The 20,902-nt window shown below is 46.5% G+C and overlaps 2 protein-coding genes across 2 annotated transcripts in view; both read left to right on the top strand.

Annotated features, from left to right (window-relative positions):
- The window catches only part of Cfap57 (cilia and flagella associated protein 57), a 69,837-nt gene extending 60,525 nt beyond the window's left edge, over window positions 1-9,312 (top strand). Inside the window, exon 22 of the mRNA XM_026397759.2 lies at window positions 9,104-9,312. Within this exon, the coding sequence (XP_026253544.1) occupies window positions 9,104-9,312 (209 nt within the window). The remainder of the gene's footprint in view (window positions 1-9,103) is intronic.
- Window positions 9,313-20,057: 10,745 nt separating this feature from the next.
- Tmem125 (transmembrane protein 125) lies at window positions 20,058-20,714 on the top strand. The gene has a single exon (XM_026397674.1). It carries the CDS (start codon window positions 20,058-20,060, stop codon window positions 20,712-20,714), a length of 657 nt encoding a protein of 218 aa, XP_026253459.1.
- Window positions 20,715-20,902: the final 188 nt, after the last annotated feature.

Consider the following 20,902-nt stretch of genomic DNA (forward strand, 5'->3'; position numbering starts at 1 on the left):
CACATCCCCAGCTCTATTTTATGTTTTATTTAGAGACAGGGTCTCACTGAGTTGCTTAGCATCTTGCTGTTGCTGAGACTGGCTTTGAACTCGCAATCCTCCTGTCTCAACCTCATGAACTGCAGGGATTACAGGTGTGCACCATTGTGCCTGGCAAGCACATTTATTTTGACACATGATATAACCTGGATAAACCCTGAAGACATTCCGCTAAGTGAAATAATCAAATCACAGAAGGACAAACAGTGCATACATAATTCCATTTAAATTATGTTCCTGGAATAGTCAAATTTATAGACATAAAAGTAGAACGAAGCCGAGCACAGTGGTATATATCTGTAATCCCAGCAGCTCGGGAGGCAGAAGCAGGAGGATCATGAGTTCAGAGCCAGCCTCAGCAACTTAGTGAGGCCCTAAGCAACTCAGTGAGAACCCTGTTCTCTACATAAAATACAAAATAGGGCTGGCTGGGGATATGGCTCAGTGGTCAAGTGCCCCTGAGTTCAATCCCCAGTACCAAAAAAAAAAAAAAAAAAAAGAAAGAAAGAAAAATAGAATGATGGTTTCTAGGGACTGGGGAATAAAGAATAATGGGGAGTTAGTGTTTAATGTGTACAAAGTTTTAGTTGGCTTATATGAAGATGGATGGAGATTTGGGTGGTAATTGTACAACAGTGTGAATGTACTGAAAGCTACAGAACTGTATATTTAAGATGGTAAACTTTTTGTTATGTTGGTCAGCTTCCTACCACTATGACAAAACACCTGAGATAATCAACTTAAAGGAGAAAAGGTTTCTTTTGATTCATAGTTCCACAGGTTTCAGTCTATGGTCATTTGGCCCTGTTGCTTTGAACCTGTGGTGACACAGTATGCCATGAGTGGACGTACATGGTAGCAGAGGCCTGTTTACCCCATGGCAGCTAGGAAGCAGAGGGAAAGGAAGGTGCCAAGGTCCCATTTTCTCCTTTACGAACATGCCCCCAATAACCTACCTTTCTCCCACAAGGGCCCATCTCCCAGTGTTTCCACCACCCCCCAATAGCACCACAGGTCAAAGACCAAGACTTCAACACAGGGGCCTTTGAGGGACATTCCTGATCCAAACTTGAGCATATATGAAAATTATACAGCATATAATTTTTAAAATTTTTTAATCATCCATGTATCACAGTGGAAAAAAGGGCTTCTTCATTTAGCCTTTGGTATTAAAAGATCTAAAACTATCAAACAATAATAACAAATCTCAATTGCATTGGACTTCTCAGCAATAGCTAGAAGTTAGAAGCTAGCTGGAAGCCAGAAGACATGGACCAGGGCTTTTAATCTTCCAAAGGAAAATGATTTCCAGTGCAGAATTCTATACCCATTTGTATTAGTCAGGTTCTGCAAAGGAACAGAAACACAGGAGATTAGATAGATAGATAGATAGATAGATAGATAGATAGATAGATAGATAGATAGATAGATAATAGATAGACAGACAGACAGGAGATTAGATGGATAGATAGACAGACAGACTGACTGACTTATAAAAGGGGATTTATTAGTTTGGCTTACAGGGTCAGAAACCGTGGAGTTCTATAATGGCTGTCTACACACTAAAGAACTGGATAAGCCAGTAGCTGTTCAGTCCAAGAAGCTAGAGCTCAGAAGAGGGACCAATGATGCAGCCCAGTCTAGGACCTGAGGCCTGGGAATGCCCTGGCGAGTTACTGGTCAGTCCAAGCACCCTCCGAGAGAGAGAAAATGGTGCCTGTGTCCAAGTTGATTTCCCTTTTTCTCTGCCCTTCTGTCCCATTGGGCTGTACAGTCCATATTTGGGGTTGGTCTGTCCTCCTTAGTTTGCTGTCCCACATTTTCAATAATTTCTGGAAACACTCTCATCAACATATACAAAAGTGTCTTAATCCAATCAAGTTGACAATCCATATTACCCTTCATACCAGGCAAGCAATCAATCAAGGGAGAGGGTGGAATTAAGACATTTTCAGATGTTCAGGGGTCTCAGGAAGCTACTAATGGGTGTTCTGTACCAGGAAAAAAAAAAGTGAGGAAGTAAAACAAGAAAGACATGGGATTCAAGAATCAGGACATTTGAATTTGAAAGAGGCAAAAACAAACCCCCAAAATGATGGTGGACAAAGAGCCCCATGTAGTAGCTCTACCACAGAACTGGCAAGTACTCAGTCAAGACTGGACAGGTAAGAAGGCACCTGATGAAGTTGATAGAATGTCTAAATACCTAGTGAGAGGACATTTACACAACAGCTAGAGAACTGGGACTGAATTAGCAGCATGTACCTATAAAATCAAGCAAATAAAAAAAACAAAATAATTAACTCTAGGGAAAGCAAATTATTATATTGAAAAGGAAAATGAATCATTGTATACTACATGGCTCAGCTGCGACCAGCAGTTACATAAATCATGGTAACATAAATTCTATTAATTCACCCAAAATTGGGGGTATGGGAGAATAGCAAGCATGCCTGGAATAGGGGAGGGTGCTGAAGAAAAGAGAAATTCTCTTGTCTCCTAGTGGGAAGACAAATAGATAATACCTGAAAATAATAAATCAAAGAAGCAGTATAAGCATATTTATCAAAGCAGAGTGTAAAAGGTAGAAACCAAAAGAATCAACTAAAGTAATTGAAACACTTGCCTCTGAGGTTTGAGGAATGGAGAAGCATATTATGGGAGATACTGCTGTAATAACCAGTGAAGAGCTAATACACTCCAAATTATGGCCTATATTGTGAAAATAATAATTACCAAATTAAGAAAATATATCATTAGGAAAAGCATGTTTGCCTTCCAATTTTCTACTTCAAGTATATCTTTTTGTTTCCCCCAGTATCAGGAATAAAAACCAGGGCCTCATACATGCTAAGCAAGCACTCTACCACTGAGCTACACTTCCAGCACCCTGAAGACCCATCTTTTTAAAAATGAAAGAGAGCAAGAAGTGGTAGCTCCACACCTATAATCCCAGCAGCTTGGGAGGCTGAGGTGGGAAGGTCCTAAATTAGAGGTTAGCCGGAACAACTTGGTGAGACCCTGTCTCCAAATAAAATTAAAAGGACAGGAGTGTGGTTCAGTGTTAGAAGGCCTCTGGGTAAATCCCCAGTTCTAAAGGGAGGGGGGGAGTATAAATTATATAGAATGAATTAGGAAACTAAACTAGAGGGGGAAAGCTGCCTTGCATAGGGAGATGGGTAAAATAAGTATCTGTCAGCCTTGGCTCTGGATGAATAAAAGAAAAAAAAAAAGTCTTTCCCTGAGAATCTCTAATCAAAAGCCCATGCTCAGGTTTAAGTCCAGTCAATTTCTGGTTCAAAGCAACTGTAGCTGAAATTTTCATTTAAAAGATTCCATGCTGGCAGGTCCCAAATCCCAAGCAGAAGCCAATACAAATTCTTTCTGGAAGAGTACATTTTAAATCCAAACTATGAATTCCCATAGATAACATTTCCAAGGAACAGGAGCTCACAACCCCAAATCACTAAATACATGAAAAGCCACAAAAATGTCAAACTACACAATAAAACCAACTAAGACGGTGAATGGTAGAATTATAAAATGGTAATGTTTAATATGTATAAAGAAATAAAAGAGGAATTTGAAAAGGTAAAAAAGCAAGAGTCTCCCAAATGTGTATAGGCATATTTTTAAAAACACAAATACTTCCAGAAACGAAAGCTATAATAATTGTAACTAGAAAGTCAGTGAACAGATTGAACAATAGATTAGACATTTCTAAAGGGAGAATTTGTAAATTAAAAGAAAGAAAAAAAGTTGCTGGAATTATAGCCCAGAGAGACGAAGATATAGTAAAAGACAAAAAAAAAAAAAGATAGAATAGAATGATTTAATTTATATATAATTGAAGTAAAAGAAAGAAAGAAAGAAAAAAAGGCAACATTACCATAAGGAAGAGCTGAGAGTCTTTCAGAATGGATGAAAGATGCCAGTCAGAAGATCCAGGAATCCCAATGGAGCCCAAGCAGGATAATTAAAAAGAAAACTACATCTAAACTGCAGAACACTAGAAACAAGATGTTAAAAGCAGCCAGAGAGAAGAGGTAGACTGCACACAAAAGAAGGACAACTCAATTGGCACTTGACATCCTAATAGCAACAGTAAAACCCAGAATAAGTGACACAGTATCTTCAAAGTGTAGAAGGGTAACAATTGTCCAATGAAATTATCTCCTTAAAAATGGTGCCAAAAGAAGGGCTGGGATGTAGCTCATTGGTACATGATTTACCCAACATGTGTGAGATCCTGGATTCAATCCCTAGCACCACAAAATAGAAAAAGAGGCCAAAAGAAAAGATTTTTTTTTTCCTGACAAAAACAGAATTTGTCACCAACAAAACCTCTTTAAAGGAATTTCTAAAGAATATGTATTAGTAAGAAAAACTATTCCTGAAGAAAGTCTGAATATAAGAAACAATGAATAAAGAATGCAAATATATAGAATAAAAAAATTAACTTTACAAAGTACTAAAAGCAATGTCTAAATTGTGTCTTAAAATATTAATATAGAACTAACGGACACAGTGGTGCACACCCTGTAATCCCAGGGACTTGGGAGGCTGAGGCAGGAGGATTGTGAGTTCAAAGCCAGTCTCAGCAATTTAGTGAGACCCTAAGCAACTCAGTGAGACCCTGTATCTAAATTAAATACAAAAAATGGCTGGGGATGATGGGCTGGGGTTGTGGCTCAGTAGCAGAGAGCGCTTGCCTAGCCACATGTGAGGCACTGGGTTTGATCCTCTGCACCACATAAAAATGAATAAACAAAATAAAGATATATCCATGTATAACTAAAAAATATTTTTTATAAAAAGCCTGGAGATGTGGCTCAAGTGGTTAAGCACCCCTGGATTTAATCCCTGGTGTCAACAGTAATAATGATAATCATCATCATCATCATCATCATCATCATCATCATCATCATCTAAAACACTGGGTATTGGCATAAAAACCAGTAGGGCTCAGAGCTAAATCATTCTAAGTCTTTGTTATTTTACAAGAGGTTAATGATATTGATCTACTTTGGACTCATGTTAAAAATGCACATTAAACTTTTTAGAGTAACTAGGATAAAAACTGGAAGAAGAAAGAGAAGGAAGTAGGGAAAACCTTACAAACCAATAAAGGGAAAAAATATTAAATTTGAAAACAGCATTTTAACAAGGAAGAAAGAAAACATGATACAAAGTGAAAAAAAAAAAGGTAAAACTGAACCCTGATGTATTAGCAATCACATTCTTATTTTCCATTACTTAAAATAATCCGAATCTGGGCTAGGAATGTAGTTCAGTAGTACAGTGTTTGACTAGCATGTATACAAGGTCCTAGGTTTGATACCCAATACTATAAAAAAAAGTTTAAATGAATTAATTAAAATCAGACTTGAATCTATCCAAGGAAGCATGTGGGAAGGATGCAGAGAAGAAGACTGACCAGGTCTGGAAGATGACAGATTCTGGGCAAGGGACGAGGAGACTGGGATCTGAGGAGAGACAGGAGAGTGGGTCACATGGAGAGAACTGGCCTCACACAGCCATGGGGGCCAGGAGGCTTACGCTGGCACAGCTCCTGGAAGAACCATCAAAGGGCCCCCTGTAAGACTGAAACACGGTATGTGAGCAGGTTGGTCAATGTCAAAGGGAAGAGAATGGTGGGAGTGAAAGAAAGAACAGGAAAAACAAACCTGTGCCCTTGAGACACAGATCAGAGGGGAGACAGACCAGGAAACAAAGCAGAAGCACCACATTGGGTCCACTGGGCCATCTTCCAAGTGAGCTGGTCCCCCAGGAAATGAGTACACTTCTGGGAACATTTGTGGGTCATGTTACAAAATGACAGCTCCTGGAGGTGAGCCTCCAGCCTGCAGCTCCACGCAGCCCTGAGCTGCCCTGCAGTTGTATCTGCTCCCCGTCCCCTCGTGTGTGGGAGGAGCCTGCCAGTACAGGGCATACCACTGCCCAGTCTCTGAGGTCCATCCACTCACAGTTGGGGGCAGCCAGAAGAGCCCTAATGCTACTTGTGCCACCTGCAGAAGCATATATGGGAGATGCTGGTGTAATCAGTGCTGCTCCTGGCAGGGCAGAGAGAATTCCAAGTGCTGGGACATTTCCAAACTCATTCCACTGAGTACCTCTAGGACTGTGACTTCATAAACAGGTCAGATCCCCCTAGGAAACCAGATGATGACGAGGTAAATAGCTGTGTATTGGCTGATGGTAGAGGGCACAGACTATGTTAGTAGCTGAAGGAACAGGTGAGAGCTAAGCAGAAACAAGGCACAGCTGACCAATGCAGACCTGAGCCTGTGGATGGACTTCTAGGCCTGTGTGGGTTGTACCTTCCTCAGGAGCTCTGCTCTCCCAGGGCCCCAGGCCTAGGGCACCACTTGGCTGAGGGGATGGTTCCAGGAGCAACCAGTAGCGGAGGTAAAATGTAAAGCCAAAATCTAAGGGGGAAAAAAGGAATACTAAAAGATTAAGAATCTAGAGATTGGTATTCATAAATGGATGAAAGGCTAGGTGCAATGACACATGCCTGAAATCCCAGTGGCTGGGGAGGCTGAGGAAGGCAGATCACGAGTTCAAAGCCAGCCTCAGCAAAAGTAAGGTGCTAAGCACCTCAGTGAGACCTTGTCTCTAAATAAAATACAAAATAGGGCTAGGGATGTGGTTTAGTGGTCAAGTGCCCCTGAGTTCAATCCCTGGTACAAAAAAAAAAAAAAAGTAGAAAAAGCAAAAGCAAATACGGCATATATACACAGTGGAGTTTTATTCAGCCATAAAAAAGAATGAAATTATGTGAAATTATGTCATCTGCAGGAAAATGGATGGAACTTGAAAACATGTTAAGCAAAATAATCCAAACTCGGAAGGTCAATGGTTGTATGTTTTCTCTCATATGTGTGGAAGGTAGAGAGGAAGAAGGAAAAAGAAAGGTTGACGGGTGAGGGGTTCATGAAAATCCAAGGGAGATCAGTATAATAAAGGAACGGGACCAGAGGGAGGAAAGAGGGGAGGGAAAGGGGAAGTACCAGGAAAAGATATTGGCCAATTATATTATTATATCATAAACAAATACAAAACAACAAATCCCACCATTATGTATAATATAATGCATGGTAAAAAATATATGGAGGGTGAGGAGGACAAAGAGATTGCAGAAGAGTGTTCAAGGAACAAAGGCAGAGAGAGAATGGCCCAAACTTTTGGAAGTTAGGTGCTGTTTGAATGTTGTCCCCATTAGACCAATCAGAGGCCCAAGGCAAGTGTGGCCACTGGCCACTGCAAACCACTTCCTCTTTGAAATTCTCTCTTCCTTTGCCTCCAATATCTGTTCTAGTTTTCCTCCAGATGTACAGGGAAGGGTGGGTAGTGGAAAGGAGAGACCCCTTTTCCACTGAGAGATATTTGACTAGGGTCAAGGAGTTGCAGACAGTTTCAGGGAACTGGAGACAGGTAGCAGTGTCATTTATTAAGAGTGAGGGAGAAGTTGGACTCAAAGGTCAGACATGCGGCTGTGGGGAATGGAGAGTTTGCTGACTATGAAGCCCCTCAGTGTTTGGAGACCAAGCATTTCAGCCTTACATGCTACTTGTTCCAGTAACACACAGATGTAGACATGGAGACGCTGAAAGGTTGGTTACCTCAGATTTGGACTGGGCATGTTGTGGGGACAGATGAAGCAAGGCACCAAAGATAGCAGGAAACAGTTTTATTTGGCTGCAGCCAGGTTCAGAGGAACAGCTTTTGCTGTAATCAATCTCCTGAACCCTGAGTTCACGTAATTTCAGAGTTTTATACCCAGCATATAAGGGGAGGGGCTCAGAAGTTCACAGTCTGCAGAAGTTCACATAAAAGCAGCTTTTTCTTCCACTGTTCTGGGCAGGTTAACCCTTCAAGGACAACACCTGAGAAGGGGAGAGATTTTTCTCCCCTTTCCTCCCCCTGCCAGCTGTTACCATGGAGCCCAATTGGTAACTTCTCTTATATTAGAAATGTAGACATCTCTGTGAAGCTCAGCTCAAGGCCAAAGGCCTTGTTTACATATTTCTACAAACTACTATACTAGATACATGTTTGTGAAAAACTAGTAAGGGGGTGTCCAGCACCTGGAGTGCTGATTTCTTCCCGGCCAGTGGCCAAGTAAAACAGAGCAACACGAAAATTGGAAGTTTATCGACATTGAACTCTTTTGCAGAGACTCTTTTGCTGACTGTCCTAAAATCAGCCATGGTGAAGATTTCTGGAGAAAGCCAGTTAAGACTTTTCTGTGGAGAAAGGGGGTACCACTCCAGGCAGGGCACTGAAACAGAAGGAATACTGAGACTAGAATACTGAGACTGCTGTCGAGGAAAGAGAAGAAGAAACTCAATGGGTCTAACTAGCCACGGAAGGGGGTGCTCGTATCAAAGGAGCCCATGTGGTGATTTAAAAGGTGGAATCAAAGAGCCTGAGTCTTGAGCAGCAGGAAGAGAGGTTGTGGCCAGAGAACAGCACGCTGGGGTGAAATTTAGAATCCTGGGTGGTGAGGAGAGAGGGGAGGCCACACAGAAGGAGGTGCTGACATGGGAATGGGATGAGTCATGGACTTTTGTGAACACTAACGTTGCCCAAGACAAATGGCAGAACCTGAAACAAGGAGGAAGACTTTGAGTGGGGGTGAGGAAAGCCCTCAGGGACCGTGAGTGCATGACCACACAGGAGGGAGCAGGGGATTACGTGAGGAGGAGGGCTGGTGGCATGGAAGCCAGCTAGTCCAGAGGAGAGTGCCATCCTGCCTGAGGCATGGGGAATGGGACAAAGAGCAGTCTCACTGGCCAGGATCTCAGTACAGGTGCATGGGGGGCCCAGGGGAGAGACTGGGCTGGGTCACTGGTATTCACCTTTTGGAAGTATGTCTCTCTGCCAGACAATGAAGGGGCTTATTTTTCTCCATACCCCTGGGACTGAGTGGCACCCCCACAACAGGTACCCAGTGAATGTGTGAGGAGGGATGAAGGGAGGGCAGAGGCCACAGTAGTCCAATAAACAGGCCACATTTGCCCTTCCCTGTTCTTTACAGTCCCCAGCAGGGACTTGCCCCGCGTCTCTCCCATCAGGAGGCTGAAGGAGCAAGAAGAAACCAACAGAATCATCGAAATGCAACGGCTAGAAATCCGGCGGCTCAGAGACCAGATTCAAGAACAAGAACAGGTCCCAGGGTTCCACACTATTGCTGGAATTCGGCTTCCTTCCATGCCTGATTCAGATGTCAATATGATGAGCAAGTGATTCTTCGCATGAGCCAGCTCCAGTTAGAGCCACAAGTACCACATGTCTGTCCCCAGGCCAGATTCACGCAGGGGTCCGGGCAGTCCCTGCAACACTGACCCACCCCACCTTTCTCTTGCCCTGGGAACTGGGGATACAGTCAGAATAAAGGTGTTTGCTTACAACTTTGTCCAACTTCTGCTTAGCTAAGGGGCCAGGGCAGGTGAGGGAAAGAGAGGAGCCGAGGACTGGGGGGTTGTCCAAAGCCACTGCTGCTTGTGTCTTCAGGCACAGGGCTGCCTGGCACCATGGACATCGCAGTGGGCTTGGGACTGGCTTCCTGACACCTGAGGCCTGAGGACAGGGCAGCCTGTTTCTTTCGTAGGTGACTCTGCTCATTGCTTCCCTCCTTTCTTTGCCAATGACGTCAGGACCAGATAACACCTCCTACGTTTTCTTCTCCATGATGCAGTGTCATGAGGCTTTCTGGTAATTTTTGTATGTGTAAAGGTGACGGAAAATATGAGAGTAAAAGAACAAACTTGCAAATTTACAGGGACTCCCATCTTGCATGACACACATACCTTTTTTTTGTTTGTTTGTTTTCAAGTTTTTTTTTATTGGTTGTTCATAACATTATAAAGCTCTTGACATATTTCATACATTAGATTGAAGTGGGTTATGAACTCCCAATTTTTACCCCAAATACAGATTGCAGAATCACATCGGTTACACATCCACAATTTTACATAATGCCCTATTAGTAACTGTTGTATTCTGCTACCTTTCCTATCCCCTACAATCCCCCCTCCCCTTCCCTCCCATCTTCTCTCTCTACCCCATCTACTGTAATTCATTTCTCTCCTTGTTTATTTTCCCATTCCCTTCACAACCTCTTATATGTAATTTTGTATAGCAATGAGGGTCTCCCTTCATTTCCATGCAATTTCCCTTTTCTCTCCCTTTCCCTCCCATCTCATATCTCTGTTTAATGTTAATCTTTTCTTCCTGCTCTTCCTCCCTGCTCTGTTCATAGTTGCTCTCATTATATCAAAGAAGACATTTGGTATTTGTTTTTTAGGGATTGGCTAGCTTCACTAAGCATAATCTGCTCTAGTGCCATCCATTTCCCTGCAAATTCCATGATTTTGTCATTTTTTAGTGCTTCGCAATATTCCATGGTGTATAAATGCCACATTTTTTTTATCCATTCATCTATTGAAGGGTATCTGGGTTGGTTCCACAGTCTAGCTATTGTGAATTGTGCTGCTATGAACATCGATGTGGCAGTATCCCTGTAGTATGCTCTTTTAAGGTCTTCAGGGAATAGTCTGAGAAGGGCAATAGCTGGGTCAAATGGTGGATCCATTCCCAGCTTTCCCAGGAATCTCCATACTGCTTTCCAAATTGGCCGCACCAATTTGCAGTCCCACCAGCAATGTACAAGTGTACCCTTTTCCCCACATCCTTGCCAGCACTTGTTGTTGTTTGACTTCATAGTGGTTGCCAATCTTACTGGAGTGAGATGGTATCTTAGGGTGGTTTTGATTTGCATTTCTCTGACTGCTAGAGATGTGACACGCATACCTTGTTCTTAGGACCACAAGCAGAGCTCCACCCTCCTTTTTCTGATCTCCACGTCGCTCTAGACTTATCTTCTGCAGTGCCCTTCCCAGCACCTCCATTTCTGAGAGGTACTTCTTCCTCTAGCAATGCTTCTGGGCCCCATCCTGGGAGACTCAGCCACACACAGGTACCAGGAAAGATACTTCTTTCTGTCCTAGAGAGTAAAGGAATATAACCCAAGAGCCCCTGCTTCTTCCTGCAGAGGCCAGACACCCCTCTAATGCCCAGATAACCTACCTAGGCCCACAGGCCCTCCTGACCCCTTCTGCCTGTTGTCTCCAAGGCTTATCACCTTCTCAGTCTGCTTTACTGACTCTTGGCACTGCTCTTGGGTTAGTTTTCAAGGCTAGAGCTGAGACTTAGCTGTCCTGTTTAGCAAGGCTCTCCTGAAGGTGGTGGGGGCAGCAGACAGAAGGGACATGACAGAGGCCAAGAAGCAAAGTACTTTAGTGACCACCTCCTCACCCTCCCCTGCCCCTATCACAACAGCCAGCTCATCTCCTCCATACCAGTGTGCCCGCTAGCACGCCATCCACTGCCTGGGAGAACAGATCCCAAGAGCAGGAAAAAATGTATACACCCCCAAGAAAAGTTCAGCCACAAAGATGATGGCCCATTACACTATCATACCAGGTAGCTGGGCTCTTCAGGGACTCAGACTTCTCTATTCCAAAGAAGCATCTTGGCTTTATCTTTACCGAAGAAAACTGTGTTAAAATGAGATATGAAGTGGGTCAGCGGAGCCAGAACTTTCAGGTCCTCAAAAGCAAGTAAAAGATATGGACTGGAGGCCAGAGGCCAGTGCTTGGCTGCTGCTTGGCCTCTTGCTTTCCAGGGTTTTGCTACACTGGCCTTCTTTCAGTTCCTCGAACGAGCCAAGGTCTTCATGCCTTTTTATCTTTGTACATACTGTTTCTCTGCCTGAAATGCTCTTGCCCCCATACCTCCTTCAGATCTTAGCTTAAATGTCATTTCCTCAGGAAGTCAGTCCCTGCTAGGCATGGTGGTGCATGCCTGTAATCCCAGTGACTCAGGATGCTGAGGCAGGAGGATCGCAACTGTGAGGCCAGCCTCAGCAACTTAGCAAGGCCCTAAGCATCTTGGTGAGACCCTGTCTCAAAAAAAGGGCTAGGGATATGACTGGTTAAGCACCCTGGCTTTAATCCCTGGTACCAAAGAAGAAGAAAGAAAAGAAAGTCAGTCCTTGGCCCCTCCCATATAAATTACACCCATCATACTGTTTTCCTTCATGACCCTCACAATACCCTGTCCATTTAGTATTTAAACTCTCCTGCTAGGAAAGTTCCACCAGAGCAAGAGCTATGCCTGCATCTAAAATTCACTTGGGTGTCTGGGTGGGGTTGATTAAGAGAACCCAATAGAGGAGGTGGGGGCCGGTTAGGAGGAGATTGTGGGTGTCCAGTGGCTTGGACCAAGATGATGGCAGAGAGGAAACAGACAAGAGAACTCTTCTAACGAAAGGAATCGGAAAGCTGAGGGGGAAGAAGCATGACCTGGGAAGAAGAAAAATGCAGAGGAAAACCACTGTGGCTAGGATGTGTTGATATTCAAGTGATGGATGCTTCAACTGAAAAACATCTTAAGAGTCAAAGACATTCACCTTTTACTCACAAGATGGACCTCAGCTCATGAATGAGGAAATCAAAACCAAGAAAGAGTAAATTTACTACACCTGATCAGACATGCAGAGCCAGGACGGTAGTCCCATCTGCCCAGAAGACTCCAGGGCTTCGTGCTCTTACATGGTGCTCTGGAGAAGCACCCAAGAAATACACTACAGACTAGGTGGTGAAGGTGATGTGAATGTGACTCCCAGAGAGGCTGAACCAGAAGGAAAAGGAGCTGAAGACCAAGCTGAGCCTAACTTAAACCTGGCTGCTCTTCAGCTGGAGAGGAGGAGGAGGAGGAGGAAGTCCAGGCCAAGGAAGAGTCCCACCCTAGAAGAACATGGCACCTTGGCCAGCAAGTCAGCAGGGCGAATTCTTTGCTGCATACTGATGAACACAGTGTCTTGCTAGTGAATCTGGGGCCAGAGGTGCAATTTTGTTTTGCTTTCTACATTCTGTCTACAGTTTTCCTAAGCTGACTTACTGGCCCTGGTCTTCTGGATATTGCATCTCAGACCTCCTTCCACTTTGTCTGTCCTGACTTCATGGGGAGGCTGGAAGCACTCCCCCCACTGGGGCCAACTTCTTTTCAGCCCCTCATTGATGGAGTTGATCTAAAAGTCACCCCCTCCTGCAGCAGCCATCCAGGCCCCACTGGTCACCTAAGTGACTAGATATTAGCACATGGACTCAACTCATGCTCATCTAGTTGCAGTTGATTCTTGAGCTCTCTCCAGAAACCTCCAGAATTTCTCTCTCTACCCACCCCCCTCAGATATCCACTTGACCCCCTCCCCCTCCTTCAGAGGTATGGCCAGACAGTGTGAGCGGCCCAGATGAGCCTCTGTGCAGTCCTGTTCTCTCAGAACCAAAGACCCCACCCTATGGGAGGGCCGAATATCAACATCTACTTTCCCCACTGCTTCTTATGCAAAGCTTGGCCAGCTGTTTCCAGGAGGTGACTTAGGAGTAATGAAGGACCTGGGAATATCTGTGCACCCAGGGGGGACCCTCTGAAAAATCACTGTTCTAAATCTGGAATGAGAGAAATGGCATTTCAGGACCAGGAGTGGGGTTCACTTTTCCCTGAGCTCTGTTGGGATAGCGCCCCAGGATCTATCAGGAGCTCCAAGGCCTGCTTATGTTTGAACATGAACATAAATCTGAGAGGCAATCCAACTCACCCCAGCTGAGCTGAGCAGGAGAACAGATTTAGAAAGAAATAATCCTGCTGGGCAGCAGCAGTTGCTGATCACATACTATGGCCAGTTGTATTCAGGAATTTATATTTATTGCTCAGGTAGTGTCGCATGATGGGATTTGGCAGGGGCAGTGAGGATATACTGCAACTTTCTAGGCACATACTGTGTGTAGTACGTATTATTAAAATTAGGACTAGAAGATTCTAGTTCTGAATGAACAGAGGAGTTGTGGGTGCCCTTCTTTTGCCAAAAGTAACAGAAACAAACTAGCCAACTTAAGCACAAAAAGAGAATTTATTATTTGACTCCTGGTGTGTGTCATGGACTCTCTTGGCAATGTAGCACCTAAATCTCAAGAAGAACCTGAGCCAGGACTTGGAACATTGGTGCAACCCCTCTCCCTTTCTTGTCCTTGCCTCTCTGTCCAGACCAGCTTTTCATTGCCAATTCAGCTGGCAGAAGAGTATTTTAGCATCTCTCATTAATAGATGAATGAGAATAGAAGAATAATAGATGAATGGATAAGAAGTCCCCAGGCTGAAACAAAATCCCCAGTCCAACTTTAAATTTCCACAAGGGAATCTTTGGGACCTAGCTTGAGTTGGGAGCTTACCTCTACCTAATCACCTATAGTCAGAGGACTGAGTCACAAAATATAATCCTGATTGCCAGGGTTCTTTCCTGCAAAGAGAACGATTATTGTGAGTGGGACTTATACCTCAAAAGATGTCTATAACAGGGAACCATCAGCCTGCAAAGTTTGGGGCCAGTTACCTAGAGCCACTGAAGCCCCAGTTACCTGGTGCCAGTTACGTGAGCCACATGGCTTCCCTGTGCTATATGTCCCTTATTCTCCTAGCCTTATTAGCCCATTCCTGTGTCTCCTGCACCTGCACTCTACCTAGTCCAGACAAGAGGTACAGTAAATGTTTGCTCAGTGGATGAATTACAGTATTTAATCCTCCTTAGGATTAGATTAAACACTAATGACCCCATTTTACAAATGAAGACACTGAGACCCACAAAAGGGTAAGCAGTTTTACTAATGTTAAACATCTAGAGCTGGGACTGGAATCTTCAAGATTGATCTAGTTCCAAAACCAGTATACTTTCCACTACTCAGTTATTCATTCAATAAACATTTATCGCACATGCAAGATATACCAGGCCTATTTCTATTCCTGAGAATATAGTAGTCAATGAAGAAAAATCCTTTTTTGGCGACATTTAGATTGTGGTGGCCCCCAGTGAGGCAGAAAATACTCCAGACAGACAAAAAAAAAAAAAAAATACAGTGTACAAAAGAATGCTAAAGGGGAAACAAAGAAATCAAGGTGGGGGGAATCGGAAATATTGGGGGAGACTGGAATTTTAGGGTGGCCTGAAATTGAGGGAGGGAGCCACATGGGAGAAAGGCATTACAGGCAGAGGGAACAGCCTGTGCAGAGGCTCTGAGGTAACAGGAACTAGGTCAGAGAGGGCCTTAAGAACCTGGAGGGTCAGAGGCAGTGACATTACCTGCTCTACCTAACAATAGGATCACTCTGGCTTCCAGGGTGAGCAGAATGTGAGGTGGGAACATGGCAGAAGCAGGAAATGGCCCCCAGCTCTCCCTTCCCCTCCCAGCACTCCCACCCTTCATCTTCTAATGCTCCTGAGGACAGATGGAATGCACACTTTCCCCAGCACACTCACTGCCACCACCTCCTCCTCCTGATCTTCATTACTGCCCATCTGAGCTGTCCCCACAACCTCCACTTTGAGGGCAACATCCCTGTACAGAACCTGCCTGTCCACTTTAACTGCAAGTCATTTGACAAGACCCAGGACTAGAACAAAGATGTGCCTGGTCAATGTTTAAACTGAGGAAGCTTTTACGCCCTCCCACTTCAAACTCCCAGAAGAAAGGGAGGTTAAATCTTATCAGTCTACTACCTCAGCTCTGCCTGGAGCTGCTAGACAGTGGGTCTGCCTGGGACTGTACCCTCCTTGGGACCCAGATGATAAATGTCTGATGTGTGTAAGAGGAGGCCACAGGGCTGAGGATATAGCTCAGTTGGTAGAGTGTTTGCCTTGCATTGACAAGGCCCTGGGTTCAATTCCCAAGACCATACAAAAAAAAGAGGAATCCACAGCTGGCAAATCCTGCCAGGCCCTCTGCTCCCATGAGCCCCTTTATTCTAAAGGGACAACTTTATAATATTTTGCAAAGTGGCAAAATGAACACCTAAAACATCATTGCCCCCACATCCGGTCTGCCCCACAGTGCTCAGCTTGCCCCAAGCTTTTCTTCAGAAGACGAACATCTAGAGCTGTGGCCCCCAGTGAGGACATAACCACAAGCCAAATGTGGCAATTGGGCATTTGAAATGTAGCCAATCTGAACTGATGCACTGTGGGTGTAAAATTTTCAAGACTTTGTACAAAATAAAAAGATTGTCAAATAGCTCATTTGTAACTTGTATATTTAATTTGGGAATTAAAATATATTCATTTTAATGTGTGAATTACACCTGTTTCTTTTGAAACATGTTATTGGGAACATTTTAATTACTTAGATGCTCAAGGTGTGCATCTACAGATGTGTCGTCCTGGAGTTATGACAGCCTCCAGCTATCTCCACAGAGCAAAGCAAAGAGAAATACAAACAGCTCAGGTGCAATTATTTTGCAAACTGATAATGAAAAGATCATTTTGACTTTGTTTTTCTTTCTATTCCATTTACATCAGAAAGAAAGAAGGGGCCTTAAAAGATCTAGTTCCAAAGATAAATAACAGCCTGCACCCCCCCCCCAACCAGTCACCCATTTGCCACTCCAGAGCACGGGTGTGTGGTGCCAGATTAGCTGATTAGAAGCAGAACCCTGCCAGGTGTGGTGGCACATGCCTGTCATCCTGGTGACTTGAGAGGCTGAAGCAAGAGGATCACAAGTTTGAGGCCAGCCTTACCAACTTAGTGAGATCCTGTCTCAAAAAAATAAAAAGGGCTGGAGGTATAGTTCAGTGATAGAGTACCCCTGTATTTAATTCAAAGAAGGAGAAAAAGAATATCAACTATGTCCCTGTCACCCTTCAGACCCTCCATGGGCACTCTGCCCAGGCCAAATGCCTCCCTTGGAATTAAAGACCTCGTCCTAAACCAAGCCTGAGCCAAACTTGTCCTTCCAGTTTCCTCTCACATGCTCCCTCCTCAAAACCTCTACACTGGTCAGTTCACACTTTATTTATTCAGTCAATCATTCAACAAATATTGACTGCTTCCCCTGTGCAGGCTGAGCGCTGGCTACTAGGGCATGACAATTAGCAAGACAGGCACCATCCCTGTACTCTCTAGGGGCCACATATCTAGTGTGTGTGTGTGTGGGGGGGGGGGGGTTAGAGGAAAGTAAATAAAGGGCATTAGGCCCACTGCAGTAAGAGAGTTGTGGGGAAGCACAGAGGCCATGCGTGCACCTAAGCCAGCCTTAGGTTGGGGAGGGCTCCCTGGAGGAAGTGACATCTCAGCTGAAGAATCTGAGTAAACCAGACTGCGTCTGGGGAGTGGTAAATATTCCAGGTGGAAGGAACTTGAGTTCAAAATGCAAAGGGCAGGGTGGAGGGCAGAGCCTACAGAACTGACTGACACTCATCCTGACTGGAAGGCGGTATGGCATTTATTGTCAAATGTTTATTCTGGGATCTCCCTTTCCCACTTGAAAGGCTTTTACTCCTCCTCCAGGCCTCCCCAGCAGGAAAGGCTGGGTGCAGCAGGCCTGCTTCTGCCTGGCATTTGAGACTAGAGGAAAATAAGCAAAGGGTTTGTGGGGGTCCAGCCTGGGAGGGTCAAGGGACTGAGGTCCTGGGCTGGGTTAGGGGATCCTGGTGCTGGGATTTGAAGTTGGAGTTGGGTTTCAGGGAGCTAGACTCAGGAACAGGAGTCAAGGTTGGGGCTGAGGGTAGGGTTGGGGTCTGGGATCTAAGATCAGAATCTGGGTTGAAATTAGGAGTTAGTTTCAGGCCAGATGAGCAGTTGGGTGTAGAAAAGGGCTGCGGCTGAGGGTGAGGGGTTCTAGATAGGGTTTGCAAGTGCAGCTGGAGTTGGAGGTAGGTTCCGAGGTAAATCTGGAGTGGGGGTTGGGTTGCGGCCCAGGCTCTGGGGCAGATAGACAACATTCCTCCCGCAGCGAATTGTGTTCCGAGCCCCAAGAGCAGCCGACAAAATCCCCTCCCTTCCCAAGAATGCCTCGGCCCAGCAGAAGGAGCGCTGCCACGTCAGCCAGTCGGCTTAGGCCCTGCCCTGTAAACAACACCTGTTAATCCCCCTCCCTCCAGGCTCACCTGAGTGCAGGTTAGGCAGGTGAAGTGCCTCCCCGGAAACGGAGCTAGAGCGCCCCACCTGCCCGGCCCTGCCTGCTCAAATCGGATCCAGCACGTCCAGGTTCTCGTGAGTGCCCCACAGTCTCCCCACCCGCTCCGCCCCCACCTTCTCCCACTAGCTCTCGCTCTGAGATCCTCCACCCCACCCCCAGCCTGGGGCCCGCTGACCCGATACACCTGTGCCTGTACTTTCAGACCAGCGAGTCACAACCCAAGGGAATGCTGGGACAGAGTCCATGCCCCGCCCACGGCCCCTCCCCCACCTCCCTTGGGGGCATGAGTATCTGCCACGCCCACTTCCCCGTGCCTGGTAGCCCCAGCGGAGGGGTCGTGGAGCCTGCATACTTCCTCAGGGTGTACCCCTGCACAGTCATGTTATCATATCTGGAACAATCCAGGACCTATGCTCCGTCCTATCTGGAATCAGAGGGGTAACATCGGATTCACTTTTCCAAAAAGCATGCTTCAGCCTCTATGCAGACTCCAGGCCCCACTGGAATTCTGAAAGGAAGATGTCAAATGACTCCCTTCCATCCCTTAAGACAAATGTCACTGTCCTTGCTTTTTAGATAAGGAGACTGAAGCTCTAAGAGCCGAGCTCATGGGGCCCCCTGACTCTCCCCATCATCTCTCCTGGGTGCAGAGGGCCCTGTCTGACCAAGCACACCCAACGCCTAGCATGCCAACAGGATATTTCTGATGTTTGTGGCAAACTGGGCTCCTTGAGGGCAGGGACTGCACCTGCTTTATTTTTGCCCTGTGTGAGTCACGCTGGCTGTCCCCTAGAGGACAGGTTAAATGAGTAACCACTGTTAGGTCCCTCCCGGTGTTTCCATGGTGGAGAGGGCTGGACTGGGGTTCAAGTCCAGAGCCTTTCTTTTTCCTCAGCACTTTAAAAGAAACCATGAAGGAGGATGACATGGGTGGGGTGTGGGTGAAAGTGGAGAAGAGTGGGACGGCAGAAAGCTCATTGGGGGTCAGGGCTGAAGAGGCAGGCACAGGGGGGCTACTGTAGGAACAGAATAGATAGACTGCCTGACTGGTGGACTGGGTGTGACAGAGGGAGACCAGCCCCCCTGGCTGAGAGGTGTGATGCAATCCTGAAGTTGGGAACACAGAAGAGAAGCAGGTTTGGGGTAAGATGACCGGTTTGGGTTGGGACCTGTTGCATCAGAGATGACAATGGGACATCACAATGACACTTGACTTGGGAGGAAGATCCTGGTTGGAGATGGAAATTTGGGAACCAAAGTCTTTTCCTGCCAGTCAGGCTGTGAGATGAGATAGGCCTGGAAGGAGGGTATTAGGGGCCAGATTCTGACCCACAGAGAAAGAGGAGACTCATCTCTAAGAGAGAAGTTACAGAGTCAGGCCGCTGGTCCCAGAAGAGTTAAGTCATCAGCCCCCCTCCCCACAACTCCCCCCCAGGAACCAGCGGTGACAGCTGAGGCCATGTGAGTCTGGATCCTGAATGAGGCTTTATCTCTAGCTGTTCGTCCCATCGTCCACTGTGGCACCAGCTCCCTCGGCCAGCCAGGATGGGACAGGCGACTGAGAGAGCCAGAGCCAGAGAGGTCAGGGGCTGGGCAAGGGGATTTCCTGGAAGGGTGTGGGGGTATCCTGGGAGGAGGGGGAACTCTCCTGGGGTCACTGTAGAGGCTTCCCCAAGGGGCAGTGCTGGGGAGGGGGCTTTCCCAAAGGGGATTCCAGAGGACACAGGGGAGGATACTCAGGGCTCGTCCCCAAGGCTCCCAGGTGAGACCATGAGAGCTGGGTGGATGGGAGGTAACATCGAGATCCTTCCCCTGCAGGTGATGATGACCATAGCCTGGGCTGAGAGAGGAACAAGACTCTGGGCCTGCGACTGCCAAGCAGGTGGTAGGGGCACCAGGCCATGATCTGCACCCCCTGATCCCTGACGCTGACCTTCTGCCCTGACCTGCCTGACTAAGCCATGTCTGAACCAGCTCAAGCCCCTTTGGGCCGGGGGCTGCCCCCCGACATGCTGGCAGAGCAGGTGGAACTGTGGTGGTCCCAGCAGCCAAGACGCTCCTTGCTGTGCTTCAGCGTCGCTGTGGGCCTTGTGGCAGGCTGTGGGGCAGGTGGCGTGGCCCTGCTGTCCTCCACCAGCAGCCGCTCTGGTGAGTGGCGCCTAGCAACAGGCACTGTGCTCTGCCTACTGGCCCTGCTGGTTCTGGTGAAGCAGCTGATGAGCTCAGCTGTGCAGGACATGAACTGTATACGCCAGGCCCACCACGTGGCCCTGCTGCGCAGCGGTGGAGGGGTCGATGCCCTGGTGGTGCTGCTCAGTGGTCTCGTGCTGCTGGTCACCGGCCTAACCCTGGCTGGACTGGCTGCCGCCCCGGCTCCTGCTCGGCCACTGGCCGCCATGCTGTCTGTGGGGATTGCCCTGGCTGCCTTGGGCTCGCTCTTGCTGCTGGGCTTGCTGTTATATCAGGTGGGCGTGAGTGGACACTGCCCTGCTACCCGTGCAGCTGCTCCCTCAACCCATAGTGGTCATGGTGGCAATAGCAGCATCTTCAGCATCTCAGGACAGTTGTCTTCTGGCCAGCGTCATGAAACCACCTCCAGCATCGCCAGCCTCATCTGATAGAGCCAGAACCCTCCTTCCCAGGACCTGTCTCAGCGTCTCCAGAACTGTGCCAGGACATGCATGTGTATGCTTATGTGTGAACGTGTGTATGTCTCAGGGCCACATCAGCCCTTCTCTGGGTATGTGATATGTGATTAGGAGCCCACATGTACTCACATTCCACATTACAGGTTAACGTGTGCCTC

The sequence above is a fragment of the Urocitellus parryii genome, chromosome 11, assembly GCF_045843805.1.
Source record: "Urocitellus parryii isolate mUroPar1 chromosome 11, mUroPar1.hap1, whole genome shotgun sequence".
In the NCBI taxonomy this organism is placed as follows: domain Eukaryota; kingdom Metazoa; phylum Chordata; class Mammalia; order Rodentia; family Sciuridae; genus Urocitellus; species Urocitellus parryii.

What these genes read in the sequence shown, in the direction of transcription:
- Tmem125 (XM_026397674.1), top strand. Translation starts at nt 20,058, where the DNA reads ATGTCTGAACCAGCTCAAGCCCCTTTGGGCCGGGGGCTGCCCCCCGAC.